The sequence below is a fragment of the Nanorana parkeri genome, unplaced genomic scaffold, assembly GCF_000935625.1.
Source record: "Nanorana parkeri isolate BGI_ZX_2015 unplaced genomic scaffold, ASM93562v1 scaffold114, whole genome shotgun sequence".
In the NCBI taxonomy this organism is placed as follows: domain Eukaryota; kingdom Metazoa; phylum Chordata; class Amphibia; order Anura; family Dicroglossidae; genus Nanorana; species Nanorana parkeri.
The window spans coordinates 350,664-375,201 of record NW_017306382.1 but is presented as its reverse complement, the minus strand read 5'-3'; the positions used below and the strand labels follow the sequence as shown (position 1 = coordinate 375,201).

At 42.2% G+C, this 24,538-nt stretch overlaps 1 protein-coding gene across 2 annotated transcripts in view; it reads left to right on the top strand.

Moving 5' to 3' along the window:
- The window catches only part of TMEM135 (transmembrane protein 135), a 292,084-nt gene that overhangs the window by 127,477 nt on the left and 140,069 nt on the right, over window positions 1-24,538 (top strand). Inside the window, exon 5 of one of the 2 annotated variants that reach the window (XM_018553254.1) lies at window positions 17,126-17,191. The exons of the other annotated variant lie outside the window; for it this stretch is intronic. Within the exon in view, the coding sequence (XP_018408756.1) occupies window positions 17,126-17,191 (66 nt within the window). The remainder of the gene's footprint in view (window positions 1-17,125; window positions 17,192-24,538) is intronic. 2 annotated transcript variants of the gene reach the window in all.

The window sequence follows — 24,538 nt, the reverse complement described above, 5'->3', positions numbered from 1 at the left end:
CATTATCGATTAATCAATTAGTCGGTTGCAGCCCTACATAAATGTATTCCATCTTTGTATTTAGCTGTTTGCCTAGAGTTCAGCATTAAAAGTGTGCTCATTTGGTTTGTCGTACAGATGCATATAAACTGGAACAATAGCAGTGCACTCATTAGTATTAGGAACATTGTTAATTAGGTAGACTTTTTATAACCAGTGTGAAGCTAATAAATTCTCTCAGCAGTTGGTGGATTCACCTTGGCCTCTGCAGCTTTAATTAGAGGAAGCTGGTTCCTATTTATGGTTAATAATGGGGCGTACGGTATGGGGCATTCTTTATATGAACCTGGTGTTGTTAAAACACTGAGTTTATTAGGAAAGTACAATGCAGAGTATTGTGTTCTGTCAGATTCTCTCCAGGGACGTCAGTCGCCATGTTCACTTCCTGTTTGTTGTAAAGTGCTTTTTCCTGAGCCATCTGTAATGGCTGAAAAAATAAATAAAAATGCAGCACCAGTAAAAAACGAAACAAAAAAAACAACAATTTAAACTGGCCGTATGACAATTCCCCAGTTGAACTGTTCAAACATTCTAAGCATTATGAAAACACTACATAGTTATCTGTTCTTGTAACAGGAAAACAGTCAATACTTTCTCTTCGTGTAAAGCTAAGCCTCTGGGCTCATGTAGGATGCCGGATTCTGTGATTTAACAGTCACATGATCAGGTAGATTATTATTATCACAGGTATTTATATAGCGTCGATAATTTACCTAGCACTTTACATTTGCATTAACATCAGTCCCTGCCCTTGAGGAGCTTACAATCTAAGGACCCTAGCTCACATGCAAAGCCAAATTTAGGCAGGATATATTTAACCTTCCAGCATGTCTTTCAAGTGTAGGAGGAAACCAGAGTACAAGGAAACCCACATAAGCACAGGGAGAGCATGCAAACTCCCTGCAGATAGTGTCCTGACGGGGATTTGAGCCGGGGGCTCTCAGTGCTGCAAGTTAGAAGTTCCTCCAGCAAAGGGGTTTTGTTGGGGGCATGGTTGTTGGTGCCAGACGTGCTGGTCTGAGTATTTAAAAAACGGCTGATCTACTGGTATTTTCACGTGCAACCATCTCTCGGGTTTATAGAGAATGGTCCGAAAAAGAGAAACTATCCAGTGAGCGGAAGTTGTGTGGACGAAAATGGGTTGTTGAGGGCAGAGGAGAATGGGCAGACTGGTTTGAGATGATACATATAGTTACATAGTATTTGAGGTTGAATAAAGACACAGGTCCGTCAAGTCCAACCTATACAAAGGCAACATTAACTCAAATAGCCACTCGATACATCCAAGGTATGCAGAATACCATCTCTGAACGGACAACACGTCGAGCCTTGAATCAAATGGGCTATAGCAGCAGAAGACCACACCGGCACCACTCCTGTCAGGAAACGGAGGCTACAATTCACACGGGCTCACCAAAATTGAACAATAGATGATTGGAAAAACGTTGCCTGGTCTGATGAGTCTCGATTTCAGATATTAGGGTCAGAATTTGGCGTACACAACATGAAAGCATGGATGGGGGCTGGTGGTGTAATGGTGTGGGTGATATTTTCTTCGCACACTTTGGGCCCATGATGCTATCCTGCTGATATGGACCAAATTCTCTGAGGAATGTTTCCAACACCTTGCTGAATCTATGCTACAAATAATGAAGGCAGTTCTGAAGGCAAAAGGGGGTCCAACCCGGTACTAGCAAGGTGTACCTAATAAAGAGGCCTGTAAGAGTATTTAGACTATTGTGTTGCTGTAAGGCACATTACATGCATTGCAATGTCATTTAGAATAGAACCTCAACCCACTATAGTGTTGTGCATTGCATCACACATTTTGGGACACGTTCTATTCTTGTGGTGTCTTCATGCATTGGCAGCCTATTTTCAGTGGGCCGCCTTAATGTAATGTATGGTAATACGTGATGGAATGCTAGTTAAAGCACTAGCAAAATTTTTAATGGGCCCTTACACAAAATGTCATTTTCCCCTAAATGGGCAATATGTCTCTTTTAATTGTATGATTATTTCACATATTAGTCAGAGCTTCACATATCACAGCTCACATTTGTCCATCAGAGTATCAGAAATAAACCTATGCATACATGAGAAGAGCATCAACTATGCTTCAAATGCTTGATTTTGCTTTTATTAGTCACATAAAACTGTTTTGTGCCCCTATATGAATTTTTTAGCTTTGTGTAACTTCATGACTAAGCCGAGCCCACTGCCATTCCACTTTGCAATGCATCTGTCTCAGGGGTTAGTAAAGTCATTTACAGAAAAGCTGGTGGAGCTTATCCATGAAGTCATGAAAATTAAGGTGCCAGTAACAAGTGAAACCAAATGAGACAGGGGCACACAACAGGTTTTTCTGGCTATTAACGCTAATAGCGGGCATCTTGTTGTGTTTTCAAACAAGCAGGATTTAAAATGAAGCAAAAGTTTACATTAAGACACTTGATCTTCAAGGCAAGGGTGCTAAGGACTAAGCTGCCATACCGCCTATGTTACCTTCAACCTGTCTATTTCAGTATCTTCAGTTACTTCTAGCACACAGGCAGAGCAGTTCAATGACTTTTCTTCAATCCACTAATTCACTTGGGGACATCTTGCTTCTAATTAATGTAATGCTTAGGAAATCTGAGCCAGTTTGTGGTTTGTAGTAACAAGTACCTTGAATAAAGATAAAAGAGCTATGAATCATTCTTTTGTCTCCACTCAGAAAACAGCTTTGTAGTTTCAGGTGATAGTTGTGGCTTGGTCTGTATATTGAAGTAGAGCACCAGCTTTACAAAAACACACAGCACAGCACTGGTAAAAATAAAAAAGCAGTGTTTGCTATAATACTCACCTTTAATCTGTCTCTGTCCCCTCAGAAAGTCCTCCACATCACCATATGTCACCAGTCATTCAATTCTGGCTCAGACCGTCTGCGTACAGGGTTGCACATGGAGTACCTGTACCTACCTTACAGCTGCATCCAGCCATTGACTTATATGAGAGGCTGTACACAGCACTTGTGGCTCCCTGACAGGGGGTATACAGCTGAATTTACCTGGTATGGGTGCAGGCATCCATGTGCATGAGCCCTAATAGATGAAGTTCTGCTCTAAAGTAAAGTATATCTTTAAAAAGTATAGGGAAAATGGCATCATGAATGAAACACAGACAACCTTGTGCCTACACAAACATCTGCCCAACTGCTGGGACCCCCAAAATCCAGGGTGCTTTAAAACTTGGCAACGTTAGAGAGGAAAGTTACAACTTGCCCAACTCTTCCCAACTCACTATTGACACCTTGGGAAGCCTCAGTGACCAATAGTGTGGTTCTGAAGGCAGGAGATGGTGGGTTAGCCCTCAACTTTTTTCCAGAGCCAGTACACATAAACCATTTTCCATTTGAGAACACATCTAAGCGGCTGCCTATTGTCAACTATGGCACTATTCATATGGCATCATAAGCAATGTGGTACTTTTACAAACTGCTGCATTATTATGGACAATGAGAGGGTCCCAGAATGCTTAGATCACATATCAGCCATGATTTTCAAATGCAGAAATGCAATCAGGTTCTAAGAGCAGATCCTGTAAAGGTTCTCAACCTGTGTGCTGCAGAGTTAAATGTTCATGCAGTTCGCATCTTCTTGTAAAAAGTTGCTGAGGAGAGGGGCTGTGGGACCTCTCAGCACTTAGCACATCCATTTTTGTTGGCCATCCGCACAAGAACATTTTTCCTCTGACTTAGCTGATGGAAAAATTATGAAGACAAAATTGAAGCCATCTGTGCTGGATTTAAAGTGAAATTATTATCTAGGGGCCCAAGTATTTTCTGCATGAGTCCTATTCTTAGCTGCATTTAGTCCAGCACTATGTGTTCCAAATATCTTACATTGTAAATACAGCGGTATATGACTTGCTCCGCGTCCGTGGGGAATACTTCCTTTGGCATAGAGCACTTTCTCATGTAAAAAGGCTTGCCCTTCATAAAATATCCACTTTGTCAACAGCCCCGATGGACCATCCACAAAATGCTGATGTCTTGTATCTAACAATCCATCTGAATCTAAGCTGGTTTCCTTTCTCAGGAAATAATATTCCAGTGGTTCGTAAAGTGGATCTATGGTGTTCATTTCAGATATACATTGAAATACATAAAAACATAATTAATGTAAAATAGATTTCAACACCAACTATATGTAGGCTATGACACTGTATAGTATAAGCAATTGCCATATATTACTATTGTATGCAAAGTGCTGCTGATCTTTTCCAGCCTCGTTCAGCTACTTTCTGTCTACTTGCACTGCTCTACATTGGCTGCACAACATTGCTCTGGCCTCGTTTACAGATAGTGACAACAGTGGACCATGCCTGTTCTATGTGTTTTAGCACAACTGCTTGTAACATGTTGTCAATGCAGGAGCACCACTGGGAGACAATTGTCACCCCATAACAGGAAATGTCTGAACAATGACCTTAAAGGATAATTAAACCCTTGCGGTTTTGTTTTTTTCATATATCTTTTACTACCAAGCAGTAGATATATGCAAAGACTTAAATAGAAAGTTACCGAAAAGGTTATTACTTACCTGTGTCTCCGCCGTACGGTCCCTTCCGAAGATCTGAAGATTCTCGGGTGGCCGCAAAGGATCATGGGGCAGGCGCATGCGCAGTAGAGAGCTTTGGCGGGGAGAAGAGGAGAGACACAGGGTAAGTCAATGCATGCAGCCTGGCAGCTTGCACCCGCACAGACTCCGTGGGACACAGCAGTCAGCGCCGGATCAGAGACCGGCACCAGTGGAAAGAGGAAGATGATCAGATCAAGAGGCATCATTTAAGGTCCTTACACCAGCATGGGAGGGGTATTAGGCTGTAATGTCACTTTAATGGTAAAAATATGTGGAACAGCAAAACATTTTTTAATGTTAAAATAATCTAAAGATGACTGTCGGGTAAATGTTACACTGATACATTCTGTACTAATGTACTAACATATATACCATCGAGCAAATATGGCTAGATGTTGAATGGCATTCCTTACGTGAATGCCATTAAAGTGTAAAGCCCTTTAGAAGTTGTGTGGGAAAAGTGCAATTCACTGCCAAGTGTACTGTGCAGAAATATTGAGTGTAGAGCTATACATTACTGCCCCACCTTTACTCATTGCCTGGATACTACGGCCTTTCACCAACCAGTTGGTCGGTCTATCTATCCTCTCTCTCCTTTATCTATCCTCTCTCTCCTTTATCTATCTATCTATCTATCTATCTATCTATCTATCTATCTATCTATCTATCTATCTATCTATCTTCCCATCCCTCTATAGATCTACTCCTTGGCTTCTCCTCGTAAACATATGGATGCGGTTTCTCTCCTGGAAGAGCCAGAATGTTATTGGCTTTGTCACGCCTGCCATATTTTATCTCGTAATCTGGTGAAATAAAATGAGGCTCATTATCGGTTTTTTTCACACCAAGCAGCTAACAAAGTTTGGTATGAATAGTCGGCAGAATAATGGCCTTCTGCCTCATTTGTTTCCTATGCAAGGAAGTGGAACACAATATATAAATGACTTGGCACCTTGAAAGCCAAAGGCCAAGCTCTCCTCTTCCCAGAGGATTTATACAGCCCTGGTAACTTTAGCCACTGTGTGCATGCTATTTGTCACTTTTCAGAGAGAGACGTTTACACGCTCTGTGAACTGTGTAAACAGCATGCTTTTTCTTTTTTTTTTTCTGTCTTTTTATAGTTTGCAATTAAAATAGTTGTTAGTCCTTTACTTGAGTTACTATGGTATGTTATGTATTACTTTGATTTGTGGCTTCTAAATAATCACGTCGGTGGATGATTCAATCCGCTGGCATCCGCTAATCGGTTTTGGACTGATTAATGAAACCAAAAATTATCGGTGGGCTGTACAATTTTTTTTATTAAATGTGATTATTGCATGTTAGTACAATCATAGCATCTTTACTCCCAATACATCCAGACATGAGGCTAAATTCACAAAACCAACACACAAGGATAGGGATTCTTATTATCAAATGTGACAGTTATTTTCAGTCTACAGCCAATAGGTTAGAACATTAAACTCATATGGCTGTGATTTGAGCCTTTGGCTTGAAAACTCTATCTTTCCCGAAATTCTGTTTTTCAAAATAATCACAAACCTCTAATTTGTCACTAACTTGTTTAAAACTCGCAATTAACATTTCCTTGCATGCAGGCAAGCTTCTCTGCTTTTAAATGGTTGTAAGTAGGGATGCACTGAAAAAAACACATTTTAGGGACCGAAACTGAAAATTACTTTTTTTCCGACCTTTTTAAAATGTTTTTAATTATTTGTATTTATTCATTTATTTTTACTTTACTCTTGGGGGCTTTGGGGAAATTTTAGGGGTCTAAAGAGACCCCTATTTCCCTTTTAAAATGTAAAAGATTGAGAACACAGAGTCCTAAATCTATTTCTCTGCAGCCCCTGTTATGAACGAACAGGAAGCTTCTATTCTGCGTGTTCCTGTCTATTCAGAAATTGAGGAGATATAGTATCAGTTACTATGTCCACAATCAGGAATGAACAGGAAGTGATGTATAGCATGTATAACAGTTCTGATCTCTGAGAGTTTTTATTCCGCTCTCCATCCTGACTTGCCTGTCACAGGAGGTCAAGCGGGGCTGACAGCTGTCTCCTCCCCGTACTTCCCCACACGGCCTCCTGACAGTTTCTATCCCTCCCGCTGGGCGCCGGTCTGTGTTCCCTCTGAACTCTGCTGACACAGGCGGGGGAGAGCAGTGGGGATTGGAAGGGACATAGACCAGCTCCCAACGGGGAGGAGAGAAGCTAGGGGTGCACTGAATTTGCGACCACATTTTTGGCCGCTTGGGTACTATGTGCATTTTGCCCATAGTCCCATTTTTGCCTGAAAGTTTGGTGCATCCCTAGTTGTAAGTTAATGTAGACCTTTAGAGGTGTAAGTCTGTATAATTAATTTGTGAGATGTCAACAAAAAAAGAAAAAAGAAAAAAAAATACAAAAAACACCCCACAAAGATGGGTGCTCTCCTTCCAGAATGAAAAGCAGATGAAGACATTGTCAAGTGTTCTACCAAAACATTACTAAGCATGCATACTCCTAACAGGAAAACAATATCTGGTTCTACGTCCATTACTGTACAAATTACTTCTCAATTTTATGCTGAAGTAAACTTTGTTTACTTCTAAACATTAACTCCATTTGTGTATTTTATTTTAAATGAAGGATGGCATTTTTTTTTTTATTCAATTGATCGAAAAAATAATCAGCCAACTAATCGATTATGAAAATAATCATTAGTTGCAGCCTTAGATTCTAATATTTACATATTTCACAAGCTGTAAATAGACTGTAAAACAACACTCTGTACCTGTAGGCACTGTAGAGTAATTTATCCTCAGCAGAAGCCCTTTCACTTTAAGCATCTTTCCCATCCCCCTCCTTTGTAGGTAGCCTTCCAGTCTCTAATATATACACAAAGCAGGTGCTTAGGAGGAGATGAGAGCAGAGTGCAGGTACCAAACTTGAACAATTTAGCTGCTTCTCCTGAAAACTTTGAGGATGAATGGTTCCACTGTACATGTTAAAATTCATTTGGTACTTGTTGACAATACATAATATTTAAATGGCCATAGAATCGGTATCGGTGCAGATACCAAGCATTTTGGCGAGTACTCATACCCACCCAAATGCTCCCATCCTTACCCCCGATACCGGAACTTCTGGTCAGAGGGAGATCTCCCTTTGACCGGCAATGCCGCGAGGGAGCATGGAGCCGACTTCCGGGCCAACCAGGAAGCCGGGCGGCGGGTTATGACTTGTCCCCCGGCTTCCGGAAAGCTGGCTCCATGCTCCCTTGTCACTTGGCCAATTAGGAAGCCGGGCGTTGAGTCATTACATGCTGACCAACTAATCAGGAAGCTTCACTTTTTGCTAGGCAGTCTGGCTTCCTGACCAATCAGGAAGCTGGGCGCTACCTCATGACCAGCCACCCGGCTGCCTGATTGGTCAAGAAGCCAAGATGCCTTGCATCATGTAGCCAGCTTTCTAGCTAATCAGGATGCCGAAAGGCGGGTCATTACGTGCTGCTCGGCTTCCTGTTTGGCTAGAAAGCCAGCTGCTTTGCAGTGTCGAGAGGGAAGTAAAGCCAGTGTTCTTTCGATAGAAATTCCCAGACAATTAGGAAGCTGAGTGGTGGGTCATGACCCACTGCCTGGCTTCCTGATAATCTGGGCCCACATATGCTGGTATCGGCATTTGGTATCGGCGAGTACCTATAAAACAAATATCAGTATTCGATACCGGAAAAACCGGTAGCACTGCATCCCTACAGGTTACCAGTAGCCCAGCTGGCTTTCTAACTTTAGGACAGTTGCAGTGTTTCATGGATCATGTTAGCAGCTCGCAGATTTATTTCTCTTGATGACTGGAATTGCTTGTTAATGTTCCAATAATAACTCATAATGTATACTTGCTGAAAGTACCCTGTAGTTACCCTTTGAAGAGCTCAGCTCAAAGTCCTGTGTCTACTGAACATTATCATTTTCTTTCTTCTAAGTTGTAATAACCGCTGACTTGTCCAGTGACCTGTTCTTCAAAGCTGATACTCTGAGTGGCTTACACGACAACCCTGTGACATTTCACCCTCTGTCTTTAGGCTTATAATTCCCTTATCCAGCCTGCAGTGGGACATTAAAAGTTGTCATCTTCCTGGGGTGTCAGAAAGCTGAAAGTAACAGAACATGGGGGCCCATATCTCCTTAATCCTCCTTGTACATGGAGATCAAAAGGTTGACTCATTCACCGGAGACTGCGATTGTCTAAGAAACAATAGCCAGATTACACTTGCAGGGACCTAGAGTAGTGTCTTACTGAGCTGTGCCACTTGTAATATACTCAAGGGGAACACAGTTATTTCTCAGAGGAAACCTTATTAACACAATGAGGAGAAAGGCCTGTGAATTGGATGTATTCTGCTGTGGGATCTGATCCGATTGCAGCACGTGGGAAAAGCAGCCATGTTCAGAATAAACCTCCAAGTGACACATGTGATCTGAACGTGTTTAATAAAGCAAGGACCATTGTACAAAGTGCAGGGTCCTATGGCAACCAATCAGAATATTTTTTTTTACTGGTTGAAAAGTACACTTCAGTCAAAATTGATAATCTTGAAAATGCATACAGGGGAACACAGCCTTACTCTGACTCAGAGATTCTCTTTAAACTATAATGAGACTGATCAGTAGGCATTAAAGAGGGAAGTCTGGGGGCTGAGACTGCTGAACCTCTTCTGAAAAACAAAAACAAAACAGGTTGCCGATCTATGACTGAACCCATGATTGGGTGAAATGCATCAGCAGGGGACGACCTTGGGTAGGACACCAGTGATGTGGTACAAGCTTCAATAAACTATTCCAGCACAGCTTGGTATGCGGACAGAATTTCTTCTATTTGTATGGGAACATATTGGAGCGAGGAAGTGCTCCCATTGGCAAGCACCCGGCCCATTCCTTCCCTCAGCCATGGAGGAGCAGTGCTTCTTTTGTGTGCTCTCCTTGCTGGTTGCCGGGCTATTATATTGTCCTACTGGCTGCACCACATTCTTCATTACTAAGTATGCACATCAGGAGAATGCCAGAATCTTTTTCTACATACTTGTTTAAGGTCACTGCTTTAAAGTTTTGAAGTTAAAGCTGATCATACAGTGCTTGAATTTTGGAGTCCTGCTGACTAAATTCGAGCTGTGGGTGGCCCGGCCAGCACCTCTCCTTTTTACAAAAGTCAACTGAAAAATCAATTGCAGCAGTGTGTGGCACGCTTTAGCTTCAAAACTTTAAATCTATGATCTCAAACACGTACGTAGATAAGGAGCCCGGTGAAAATGGTAAAAATTGTCAAATTAGCTGCAGTCACGGTTGGGTATTCTAGTGGAGATTTGTCAATCTGCGCTCTTTATCATGGACGAAAGAATCAGGCCAAATGAGAAAAATCGATGTGTATGGCCAGTTTAAGTGAAGGAAATCTTAGACAGCTGTTACTGCACAAGTGTCACTGTTAGAAAATGTCCTTTCTATTCCTGGTTCAGTGACCGCTCAAATCATTTTGGGTGTTTCCTCACTTTAATCCCAGAGAAAATTGATAGAATGAATCTCTCTAATGGGGATACACACAGCCAAAAAATCCTGACAGGGTTGATACCCCTTTCCTACCTAAACATAAAAAAATAAAACGTTTTATATGCACTTTAAGGTCGGCTTCACATCTATGCATTGCGTTAATATGTGTGTTTTAATGGGACAACACGTATAATTTTGACACATCAACAGGCCTGCATTACAGTGCACTACAACACATGGTTTTGCACTGCCGTAGGTTGTGGTATGCTCAAAAAACTAGAGCAGGTACAATTTTTTTTTCAATATATTTTTATTTGAATTTTATAACATTCACCATTTTATATCATAATTTTATAAACATTTTATACATTCATAATCTTCATCATCATAATGTAATCATATCTTAATATAATATACTTTTCCTATACATATACAAGTCTTCACTACTTGTTATCCTTCTCTTTCAAACCAATACCCTCAATCTTACTATCTCCCCCCCCACCTCCCCTGCCCCTCAAAAAAAAATACAAATAAAAGGAGGGACTGAGTAGCGATGGTAACAGAGAACACACATTAAGAGACCTCGCTTGCTTAGTTTTTTATACATACATGGCTTGGGTATTTAAATCTTAAATCTAGGTCTTTATAAACTACATATACTCTTGTATCTCCGATGAACTTGAGAACTCTATCCATGGTCTCCACCTCTCCTCAAACCGGGTGTATCTTTTCTGTAGGCGGGTTATAAGCTCCTTTATTCACATTATATTGTTTAGTTCACTAACCCATTCCCAAATCTGAGGAACATTAGGTGACCTCCAATGCCGAGGTATTATTGCCCTGGCTGCTTCCAGTATGGGATATGCTAACCCCTTTTCAATCCCATCACTGAACCAGGTAGCATTGATAGGAGTGCAACCTCTGGGGTCTATCAGAAAATCTTAATCATGTTAAGCAGGTACGATTTTAGGTCAGTTATAGTTCCCTGGTAGTCCCTTTAAATAGGCTGCATTAACCCTTAAAATCTGGTTGTACGCACATGGGTGCTTTAGTGGCAAGCTGCCACATATATGTATACAGCCAATATTGCTGTTTTCTGCTGGGGGCATGCTCACTCGGCACCCCCAGCTGTCAGAGCAGCTCTCGGTCTCTGTTTACAATTGGGAGCTATTGGGATAGGCTCTTGTTCACGCAATCACATGACAGGGAAGCCCATGTGACGCCTCCAGCGTTACAACATTTTAAAGAGTTTGCTCCAGCTTGCTGGAAAGGGTTAATGCAACAAACATAAACTCATGTGTTTAAAACACTGCATCAGACCACACCGATGTGAAGGGGTCCTAAAAGTAAAGTTGGGGCTTGGTGCAAACCCATTCCGACTGAGTTCACCTAAACCCGTTCAGCTCTCTGACCATCACTCCCTCCTCCTGACCCAGTCGGTGTTGGAAGTTGTGGTGTGTGATTTTCCTGTGCCTTCGTGACCTGTAGCTTCGGAGCGCTGCATGCACATCCCCACAGCTAATTAGGTCAGGAGGAAGTGGTTACGATCAGAGTTTTGAGCGGGCTTGGGCAAACTCAGGCGAACTGGGTTCGCACCAAGCCCAGCCTCATCACTAGTAAATAGGTATTATTGATTTTATCACCGTCTAAATTATTCCAGGATGGCCCTAGGAATTTCTTGACTGATCTAGTGTGTGTGTAATACTGTCTTGCAATTCGCATTAGTGTTGCCCATAAAAGCGGCACTCAGCAACATGAGTAATGACATGAAATAAAGAATGTGTCACCAAGCTGCCATGAACATTGAGAATGGTTTGCAGTTTACATTTTAATAAATTCTCAATAATTAGTAGCACATGCCTAGATGGTTTGATTACATTTTTACTGTGACACTTCTTGGAAACTGGTATTTAATTGTCGCTACTGAGTGGCGTAACGCAGGCCAGTAGCACGTCATAAATCAGTTAAAGCAGCTTTACAGGCAGGGAACAATGCGTGCAATTAAAAAAATATGCAATGTTTCCCAACTGTGTTTTCTTCTATTTACTGAAAACGTAGCAAACGGTAGCTAGCTGGGACATCTGTGTTGTATATAATGTTCAGTGTTTCCAGAACTCCGCTGCTTCATATATGCATGTGTGAACGATGACGGTATCTTGGAACATTTGGTTTTGCTAATTTTGCCTAAATGTAGATTACATTGATGGAAATCTTCACCAGTACATTTGAAGCAGGCCAGGGATGGTAGTGCGGCAGCTGTGGCATTTGCTAAGGTTGCTTAGGAGTAGAAGTGGACAAGTGAGGGTACTTATGAATTTAGCCATAATCAGCCATGTTTTGTTTGCTCTTTAATCACCATGAAGGGGTCCTTTGGCATCACTGTTATATGTACAATGTATGGCCAGAATTTTGTGGACAACTAACCATCACACCTTGTTGGACATCCTATTCCAGAACCATGTGTGTTAATATGGAGCCGGACCTTTTTTTTTCTGGCTCACTTTAACAAATATGGATTGGCTCTTTGGAAATGGCACACTTACATCATCCCTCACTGTATACAGTTGGCAAATAGTTTTTTTGTGTGAACCTGTTTCTTCCCTAGAGATCCTGCCAGTAATAGCACTTACTATTGAAGGCTGCCTTGGGAGATCATGCAATTGGCTGTCAGACTACCTATCTGGTAGACTTAGGAGGCAGCCAAAAGGCCAACTGAAGGAGCCCACATGTAAGGCCAACAACCTTTGTATTGGAAGAGCATATTGAACGAGGTTTTATAAGGTGTTATGCTTCATCTGGATCAATTCGATGTTCTAAGGATGTTACATACCATGTTTTTAGGCTAATATAGACTTGATATCTTTCCGCCTTTGTAACTATGATTGTTGGAATAATTAAATGTTTGTAGACAAGAAATATGTAGTCCTTTTATATGGGCCAGTTCACACTACAAGCAGTGCATTCCAGAGCGGTCAGGCTCTGGAACGCACTGAATCGCATTCTGGGGCGGGAGGGGGTGTGACGGTGCATTGAAGTCAAAGTCACCGCAGCCACGCCCCCCCCCCCCCCGCGCGCTTTGGTCTGTTAAAGTGACTCTAAACTCAGGAGTTAAATCTTAAACATGCAAAGGTGTATGCAAGTGTTGCAAGTGTAGCATCTCTGTCAGCTGCATGTGCATTAAAGTTATTATTGATCTTATGGGAACTGCAGTGGGGCTCTATGTTTGTTTGAATACCATGAGGGAGGTGATGGAGCCTGGAATATTGCCAGAGTGAGGCTCAGGATCTGCACTGGTACTGGGAATCTGTAAGTTAAAGTGACACTAAACTCTTAAATATTACATTCAATTACCCTAACTATTAACAAAAATGTATCTTATCTGTGTATCACTCGGCTGTAGGTACTTAAATAATCTCTGAATTGATTATATGACATTTTTGGTTTTAGATACACTTTGTCTGTTTTTTAATTTATAGAAAGTTGTATTGGCCTACAATCCATTTCCATGCGTGGAAACTCAACTCAACTCCAGGTCTATTTTTGTTTGCATACCAGAAAAGCGATCGCTTGGAAGCTTAAGATTGGCAATTAGCAAATAACTGCAGGTGGTCGGCTCAGGCCATGTACTCCCTCCTCACCATTGTAAAGACAGGCTTGTAGTTTTAATCTTCTTAGCAGCACTCCACACATGAAGAGAAGAGGTCCTAACAAGAAACGCAAGAGGCCAAACCTACAAGCACTGGAAATTTGCTCTCTGTCATGAATGGATTTGACATCTGGCGGTTTCTGGGGTGCTGGAGAGGGAATTAAAAAAGATCTCTCACTAGTCAAGGTGAAAGGAAGGTTATACACCCCAGTGGTTTTCTATAGGCACAAAGCAAGCCCAGCCGTATTGACAGAGTACTCTATTTGACTGAAACATCCTTAAAATGTTGGTGGGAAGAGCTGATGAAAGGAGCTCATTCTGATCTACATGAAAGGTTGCAGCAGGCTCTCACATTCCCTCTTGTGTTTTCAGGAGCCATGTAATAGAATCACATCGTAAGAAAGAAGACATACCGCTTAATACTTAACCGCAACATTGTCGTACCAACTGGTAAAACATGCCCGGGGACAAATAGCTACATAAATTGCGGGCAAATTATCTGCTTACCCAGACCATTTCCGCAAGACAAAAGAGAGGAATTCCACTCTTTTATCAAATGCAAAAAACATGCCGTAATGGAAGATGGGTCCTATCTGCAGAACTTTAAAGCCCAAATGAAGCGTCACCACTTTCTAATCTTTTTATAGTCCTAAACCCTCAATGATTTTTGCTTGGAAATAGCTTTAATATTTATTTAATTTCAGTTCTCTATGCTGGCAGAGCTGAGTAACAGCCACACCCTTCAAAAAAAGTGTCCTAAAGGTGCCCATACTGGTCTAATTTTGTCCGGTTTTTAATCTACCGGCCGAAATTTGCACAGTGTGTGGGGCTGTCGGCTCCCTTTCAGCCGGCATTCCTAGATCAGCTGGAAAATTTTAGATCGATCAGAGCGGGCAGCCAATGAGCCGCTTGGGTATTCTGACAGGCGCCATCTGTTAGAATACAATGTAAACAGCGGGATTGCTCGATCGACATGTTTGTGTTGATGGAGGAATCGGGGTCAATTTTTTTCGTTCAGCCTGTGGGTTCAATGCACAAAAATGATAGGTGGTATGGCCAGCTTTAAAGGAGAACTATGAGGTTAGAGCTGACCTGTGACAAAGAAACTGTCACAGGTCAGCTCTATTGATCGGGAAGTGAGGGAGCACATACCGTTGCTCGCTCACTTTCTGATTATCTCCCTGCAGAGAGCCGTGACTGTCAGTCACCACTCCCCTCATTGATTCTCCCTCCGATCCTCCAGAGCTGACTAGTGAAATGGTGGGGCAGGGGGCAGGCAGAGCCAGCTGTCACTCACACGCAGCTGGGTGGATCCAGACAGTATTGTCAGGATCCGTCCCGGCTGTGGCGCTCTCAGTATATAGCGGACAATATCCTGCTATATACTGAGCTTTGGGTCACGGGAGGATGTTAGTATATGTCCTCCCGCGACCCTAAAGAGAACAATGGGATAAAAAGGTTACCCCGTAGTTCTCTTTTAAGCTGGCCATACACCTTACAATTTTCGATCAGTAATTTTCGTTGCTGCCAAGAGCCCTCTTTCGATTTCCGCTGGAATACCCCATCATGCGCACAGACCAATGTTGATTTAGATCATTGCAATACTAACTCAACGAATTTCGTCAATCGATAGAACAGGCTTTTGTTTGCGCATATGCAGTGCACTTGTGGCGAAAAAAAGTTTTCCTGCCCGATCGAGGAAATTCGGCCAGTTGTACAATAATTGTGATCGTTCCCATCAACTGCACGATTATCGTACGCAAATCTGATTGCAATAGTTTTTCGAATGATAATCGCAACGTGCATGGGCACTTTTACATAGATTTTTAAGACTTAGCAGGGGAAAAGAGGTGGTGTGTCAGACCAGGTCTGTTACTGAGTGCTGATTGCTGAGAACACTGGCTCCAACTATGGTTTGCACAAATATATTTAGACACCCCACACAATGACTGCTGTCATAGATAAGTGGAGGATATTTGTCCAATGTCTATCTGACTGTATATCTATTTTGGTGACTATACTTGGGCTTGAAAGCAGTAAACTCTCTTTAGGTTTGCAACAGAGACAGGTATTAGGGAGGTACGGCAGGGGCAGTTTAAGCTGAAGAAACGTCCCTATGAGCTTTGGATAGCATGTCCACCAGTGCTTGGGTTATAGTTGGGTGACCTGATGCCAGCTTGCTAATTCATGTGACAAATAGCAGTTCTGCTCCGCAGTTTGGTGCCAGTGTTCACTCTCCATGCATTCCGTATTAGGTAACATGATCCGAAATAAAGCACCACAGAATCTACTACCTACAGCTCATAGGTATCTGTCTAGATAAGAATGCAGGAGGTGCTATAGCTGAAAGTTTTTTAAGGTAAATACATGCCCCCGGGCTGTTATACTTATCCTATGTTAACATACTTGGTGAGACAATGACCTGGAACACGCATTTGCATGTCAGGTGTCTGGACAGCTAATATGAACATGATAGTTTTAGGTCAGGGATTCACAAAGTGGTGAAGCAGTGGAAAAAAACAAAACCAAAAGCAGCGCAATGGCATCTCCCTTATTCCTATCTTGACAGGTTCTTTTGAGATGAGTGTGTTCCCCATATGCCAATTGAAAGCATCCTTCAGCCCATTCAAACAAACAGAGCCACACTCCAGTTCTCAGAAAATCAATAAATGTATTGCACATGCTGTTGAGAGAGACACTCCACTGACATCCAATAACCTCCAGAGGTGTATGCAAGTGTAGCGTCTCTGTCAGCTTCATGTCCAATAAAATTATCATTGATCTTTTGGGAACTGCAGTGTTTGGTTGAATACCAGAAATGAGGGAGGTGATGGAGCCTGGAATATTGCTGGAGTGAGGCTCAGGACTTGCACTGGTACTGAGAATCTGTAAGTTAAAGTGACACTAAACTCAGGAGTTAAATCTTAAAAATCCATTCAAGTCCCCTAACTATTAACAGAAATGTATCTTATTTGTGTATCACTCGGCTGTAGATCCTCCAATCATCTCCGAATTGGTGCTGACACGGTCCTTCCATCTGGAGGGTGGCTACTTTTATTCCCCATGGTCCCTGTGTGTTGTAAAGTAGTCCCCGCTCCAGCCTCGCTCCCGTGATGAGCTACAATCTCAATACAAATGAGCAAACTAAACCTGAGATTGTAGTCCATCACTGGAGTGAATTTGGAGTAGTTTGCTTGCGTTGCTGCAGGTAGCCCAAGTCTTGGCTGAATTGTTTTAAGAATCTGTACAAATTAGTTCCATAAAATATTGAAATATTTGTCTATTATTTTTATGCAGGCTACAGAGACGTTGTTCCGTATGGGAGTTACCAGAGGCTATCTAAAGCCCATCAGACATGGAGAGGTAAGCCTTCATATGATGATGTATTCATATGTAATTTGTATATTCATATCCATGGTTGGATTTAAACTCAAACTCTTTTTCCATTGAATTTCACAACGGAGTACTTCTGTGTTATGTAGTATAGATGTGAATCTTTTCAACCAGCTTCACTGTTTAGACATCACCTTCTGATGTCCGTACATTTAAAGTGAACATGGTCCTATTTGACTTACTGGAGGCTCTTAGCAAAACAGTGGTCCCTCTTTTTGCCGTAGAGTGTTGTAGAAATGCACAATATAACTAACTATTAAAAGTGTTTATGTTGCTATAATCTTTATTACCATCTGCAGAAGTGGTTCTTAACATTATTACAATTGCAAACCCCCAATGTATTGCCCAATATGTCCCCCATACCCTCTTTACCAGACTGTTAAAATCATCATTATCACTAGCCCTGTTAGATACCGGTATGTCAATAAATATGTCAATAGCTTGGTTTACTTCATATTTAGATAGCAATATGTCATTACATGGCGCCCGGCTTCCTGATTGGCCAGACAGCCGGCTCCATGCTCCCTCGTCACCTAGTGACAAGGGAGCATGGAGATGGCTTCCCTGCTAATTGGGAAGCTGGGTGGTGAGTCTTTGCACGCTGCTTCCCAGCTCATCAGGCTTTCTTAATGGGACTTCCGGTATCGATATTCGGTATCGGCAAGTACCGAAGAAAAAAATATCGGTACGCGATACCGAAAAACCAGTATCTGCATCCCTAGTTTAACCCTTACCCCACTCTGTCCAAAAATAATGATAAAAAAAGTTTTGGTTAGAGATGCACTTTAATTATCAAGTATCTGTCACACCTGGGGTGTTGGACTGTTGGCCATCCTTCTGCAGCCAGACGCCCTTGTGCTGCTTTTGCAGCCCATATGCTATGGCTAAATCCTCCTGATGACTGTGTTGTAAAATTTTCTTGGTGATTGTTATTATTCTAAATTCACTTTTTATGTCTATAAAACAAAGGTACCTGTATTTTATATATCATTTATATCATATTTGATACTTAGGCTTTCACTCAAGTCAGGTTCTCCGTACGTGACATATTGTTATTTCTTCTTTGATTTGCTGGTAAGAAAACACACACAGCTGACTGAGTCCCCCTCCCTCTCCAGCTCATGCTGCAACTAATGAGCTTTCATTTAGAGAAAGACAGTCAAAAAGTGAGTGGTTAGTGCTGGACTTTCTTATTACTGCATTTTAATAATAATATAAAGTCAGTGCAGTGTTTATGTTATGGTATAGTATGGGGTATGGCATTAGTTAGACCTATTTTTAATAGTAACTCTCAAGCAACCAGAAACTACATTGATCCGGAATCTACCAATCCCTGTGGATGCCGGATAACGGGGCATTTACTGTATGCATTTTTTCTTCGATACTGAACATAAGAAAATTAAATATAAAAAATAGGATATGTCCCCTGTAGTGATAACATTGTTTACCTGCACACGGTACAACGTCATGACTTCGCAATAAGGTGGTGCTCTCAATGACAACATGGATGGTGCCATGTAGGATGCCAATAAAGATCAGGTAGTCACCACCACACACATTATATAATCGATTTCATTCTCAATTTATTGAATCATCGTCACGGGTTGCCATACAGCCAACATTTCAGGGTTCCTTCCTCAGGGCAACATGAGAAAGGGGCCCTGTGCGGCCCCGGAATGTTGGCTGTATAGCAATCTGAGGCGATGATTCAACAGATTGAGAATGGGATCGATGATATACTGTGTGTGCTGGTGACTACCTGATCTTCAATTATATGTTCCCTTTCATCCTACAGGCTCTGTAGTAAACAAGGCAATAATATAAAGAAATAAGCAGCTCCCCCAACCCCCCCCACCCAGCCACTGATAGAATCTTATCTTGCTGTTTACACATGGATTACACTCTGATGGTTGAGCTTCTGACATCGGAGTACATAAGGACAGTGCCAGGAATCAATTATATCAGCCAGCTTGGCAGAGCCTCGGGTACAGTCTTCTTTTTAACCACAATGGGCAGATTATGTGAAGTATCATGGAGATGATACTGTATGAGGGAAGCTGTAGGGTTCACATGAAAGAGACAGTGTTTAGTGTTACAAGAACAATGCTACCTGGGATCAGCTTTCTGTGGGAGAGCTCATTACGGTACCAATGGGGGAAGTGATATAGCCTCTCATACAAATGTGGAATTTGCTGGAATTTTCAAGAGTACCTGTTGCTTATAAGAGGCTTGAATCCCTAGCACACCGTCCAGATTACATCAAATGTATTCATTTAATACCTGTGTAGAGACCGAGCGTGATATATTCATAGGATCTGAAGAAACTTTGCCAGTTTTGGTTTTGTGCGTGTGTGTGTGCATATGTGTGATTTTTGATGAAAAGAAAGCCATGTAGACATATAGATATGTCTCCAGCAGTCCTTACAGCATTCACGACCTTGGATTAACAGGAGGTGCTGGCCGTGATGATCACGGCCGTGCACGTCAGACTTGCAAAGGAGGAAGATCACCAGCACTGACAGGGTTTTCTAAAATCAAATTCTTGTGTTCATTTATTGTGAAACAGCGTCACATACAGTATATCAATATAGCCAACGTTTCGGGGGTCACACAGGGTCCCTTAATCATGGCGACATAGTGACGAGCCACAACATGTTTATATATTCAACATGTCACCTATGTGAGCTTGTTGGAAATCCAATTCCAAAACCACGGGCATAAACAGTCCATCCCATTTGATTTTTATAACAGACTTCAGTCTTCTGGGATTACACCCGTACCCAAAGTTGTTCAGTAGAGTTGAGGTCACGGCTTCATAAAGGCCAGTCAAGTTCCTCCTCATCAAACTCATCAAGCCTGGTCTTTATGGAGCTGGTTTTGTACATAGAAGCACTGACATGCAGGAACAGAAAAGGGCGTTTTTTCAAACTGTTGCTGCAACCTTGGAAATGCACTATTGTCTAAAATCCTTAACAGTACCCTTGTTTTGGAGGGACTGTAGTCATACTTTTTTGGCTATATAGTGTAAGGATGGGGGGAGCAAAGAGATGACTGAAAGTAGGATTTAACTCTTAAAGAAGAACTATGGGGTTAAGTCTTTTCCCCATAGTTCTCCTTAGGGTAACGGGAGGACACAAACTAGCGTCCTCCCGTTACCCTAGGCTCAGTATACCGCGAGCTGTAGCTGAGCTGTATTACTGACAGGATCGAGAGGTGAGCGAACGCCGGTATGTGTTCGCTCACCTCCCCATCTACTGAGCCGACCTGTGACAGTCTCATTGTCACAGGTCGGCTAGAACTGAGGTGAGTGAAAAGCACTTACCTCATAGTTCTCCTTTTAAACGTTTTCAATAATGAATCCAGATCAGACATCACATTGCCCAGCAAAGTATTTTTGCCCAGTCATCATGTTTCTGAACAGCTCCAACTCTCTCAGCTCAGCTCCCCTGAACTTCCTATCCAGTACAATATCACAAAGCACAGCACAGTCTCCAGCAACTGTCCATCTACTAGCTTGGAGAACGGAGGATGAGGGGGAGCAGAAGGGGTGGCTTGCCTTGCTGTACCTGTGTGTTTGTGAAGACATAAACACGTTACTTACACATACACAAGGGTTGCTCTGTAGGACCCTGCGAGGAAAAGGAAACACCCTAAAACAAGATATCAGGTCCAGTGTTCAGGGGACCAGCTGATTCTGCAGGAAGCTACAACTTTTTAACATTAAGGAGCAGCATCCGCTGTAAGTGATTTAATCAGGATTTGAAATCAGGGTGTTGATACTACTACATTACACTCACTCACAGGCTGTGGCAGGTTCAGGACCAACTTCCATTGCTTATCTATGGTGCAGGATCTGCCTCTGCTGTATGGCAGGAGTGTCTGAAAAACAAGACTGGCTGAACAGCATTATAGATCATTTGGCAGCAAAAAATGTCTCTGTACAGAATATGCATTTCAGTTGTGTACGTAACTGTATACCTGAGGTTGAGCATGTACAGTAGTGGGCAGGATGGCAGCAGGGGTACTTGATTACAGGTGGTCTTGCACTCGCTTCTTCAGTCCAATGGAGCAGCAAAAGTGGGGGTACGCATAAGCAGCTGTAGGGATCGGGATTAAAGTGAACCTGTTGCTTTGCTCTGTATGGTGAAGAACAGTGAAGTTTTTAAAAAGTGACACACTGACGGGTTATTATTGCTATCAGTGTTCTTCTCTCTTGGTGACAGGAGCAACAATGAGAACATCTCTTTAATAGTGGGGGTAGGGTTAAGAGGTTAGGACCTAATTATGCACTGACCACCCACTTGTGAACCCTTACCATTGTAATTAATGCCTTAAGAGTCCTACTGTGACCCAAACATATGCAAAAATTATGTGGGCTCTGTGATTTCTAATAATATGTTTTTGGGGATCTTTCAGTGTATCTTTTTTTTAAAGTTTTGGATAACTATAGGTTTGCATTGCTTGCCTGTGTCCCCCCTGGGGACATTTACTCTTGCTATTTCTCTTGGTGGTCATTGTCATCAAAATTCCGAGTTATTGCCAAAACCAAATAGAGGGAAACACTTGACAACTAGTGACAACTAAGAGGGCATCTATCTCACTTTGTGGGAAGGAGAAATCTCTCAAATGGGACACAGATGGCAACAAAACTATTTGCTAACTCTAAAATGTAGGAAAATGTTTTGGCTTTAGATATTCTTCAAGGAGACTTGAACATTTGGAGGCTGTCATGGCTGATCTCCTGCTAAAAATGCTATCTGTCCAATGAGTTCAATATTTTGAGTCATTGATCCAAAACACTTATGGAAGGAAGGCATTGTGAAGTGAGAACTCCCAATCTTTTTTTTAGAGTCAGAAGCTCAGAAAGTACTGAAACCAACTTTCGAATAGTACGGCCAAGCATTTTGAGAGGGTGAGGTCAGCGACGGATGCCTCAATTTTTTCTTTAGCCCAGGTTTCATTTAACCCAATATCTCTCTGAGCCTCCGGATTCCGGGTCCCCTTTCAGGACTATCAATCCCAGGAAGTCTACGTGGTAGTTTCTCTTCTAAAATCACCCCGGAACCCCTCACCCTGCATAGGTGAGAACATCTGACAAAACCCCTTTTTTCATCCCCTTAAAGGGACCACAGCCTAAATAGCGGGGGAAATATAACGTCCGTCCAGGAGGAATTCCTGGCGTCCTGTACAACATATTAAAGCGTGTTAGGTGCATTTTGCTGGTGCATTAGGCTGATCAGATAAGCTGAGTTATGTGATGTGCTAAAAGGGAATAAGACTCCTTTAAAAAAAGGAATTTGCAAAAAAATCTCCAAAAGAGAACTGAGGAAGCTGTGCCCAAACAAAGGCACCTGATTAGTCACCAGTATTACTTGTGGCGTGCAGCTGATCTTTTCCCCATTATTGACTTACAATGCCTTATTTAGAACTATGTCTTTGTGCGGCCATCTTGGTAGGGTCAGGGCTTTTCTTCCTCACGTCGGAGCTGCCCTCCTAATGACTGGTGGCAGAATATTCAAGAAGGATCAGGAGAGGCAGAGAGCATAGATTTTTTAGATGATTGATGCAGAAGCAGGGAGATCTGTGCGCTACAGGTTATCAGGTACAGTTTCCTCTCCAGCAAGGAGAACACTGAGGAGCACAATAGTAGCATCACCAAACCTGGTAATACTTGCAGTCACAAGCCCTATGCCTTAGGTTCACACTGCAGATATACTGCTATGAGGCTCAAGGCACAGGAAGAGAACTTATTTCAATAGGAACTCCAGGCAAAAGGGTGCAATTTTCGTAGATGTTCTTCTTTAGATATGAAACCTTTCGCTTTAATGCCCATCTCTTCTGTAGCGGTCTTCAAGAGCAGGGGTCTCCAGCAAAATCTTCACACCATGCACACGTTCCCTGCTATGAACTGTGGTGCTATCTGCAAGCCCTTGAGTCACTAGAGGACATTATAGTGACATACATTCACTGGCCACTTTATTAGGTACACCTTGCTAGTATTGAGTTGGACCCCTTTTGTCTTCAGAACTGCTTTAATTCTTCGTGGCATCGATTCAACAAGGTGCTGGAAACATTCCTTAGAGACTTTGGTCCATACTGACATGATAGCATCACACAGTTGCTGCAGATTTGTTGGCTGCACATCCATCATGTGAAGCTCCACCCGCTGGAACTGTTGATACAAGGCAGGATGGATCCATGCTTTTATGTTGTTTACATCAAATTCTGACCCGACCCAACCATTTGAATGTTGCAACAGAAATCGAGACTCATCAGATCAGGCAACGTTTTTCCAATCTTTTATTTTATAATTTTGGTGAGCCCTTGCAAACTGTAGCCTCAGTTTCCTGTTCTTAGCTGACAGAAGTGGCACTCAGTGTGGTCTTCTGTGGCTGTACCCCATCTGCTTCAAGGTTCACTGGATATTTTCTCTTTTTCGGACCATTCTCTGTAAACCCGAGAGATGGTTGTGTATGAAAATCCCAGTTCTCGAAAATCCCAGTTGCTGAAATACTCAGACCAGCCCATCTGGCACCAACAGCCATGCCACGTTCAAAGCCACTTAAATCACCTTCCTTCCCCATTCTGATGCTCAGTTTGAACTTCAGCAGACTATCTTGACCATGTCAACATGCCTAAATGTATTGAGTTACTGCTATGTGATTGGCTGATTAGATATATGTGTTAACGAGCAGTTGAAGAGGTTTACCTAATAAAGCGGCCAGTGAGTGTATAGGCCAGCAGCAGAAGCCAAAGCATGCATTGGTAGACCCAGAAATGTGTTTAATGTGAAACTTATACTGGAGGCTGTAGCTTTCTAAAGAGAAAGTGGGCACATAACCCACTGGAGAGGTAAATAGTCTTCTTTTGTAAACGTCTTTTTTTAAAATAGGTTTTGCTTTAAAAGAAGCTCCCTTGGGGTAGGCTCTCTGGCCAGAGCCCCAGTAGAAAAAGCAGCCCATAGGACTGCCCTTTGCATGAATAGAATGCCATTTTGTGCGTGTGTATTTAATTTGGCCCTGGGACATCCAGCGTATATATTTTCTGTGAGAATAACCAGAAGCCTCGGAGGCCTAAGACCACAGTGTTGTTTTTGGCGGGAAACTGCCTTCTAGTGAAAGGTTACTCAGCCTCTGCCAGGTCTAGCAAAGCACAAATTATATCCCTTCAGGATACCATTTTATTATTAATAATCAGAGCGAGGTTTATAGGTCACAGGTATTCGCATGCCGCTATATATAAATATATATTTGTCCTCCGTCTACGTTTTTCTTTTAAGGTTTATATAATACTAGATGGTTTTTTTTTCTGACGCAG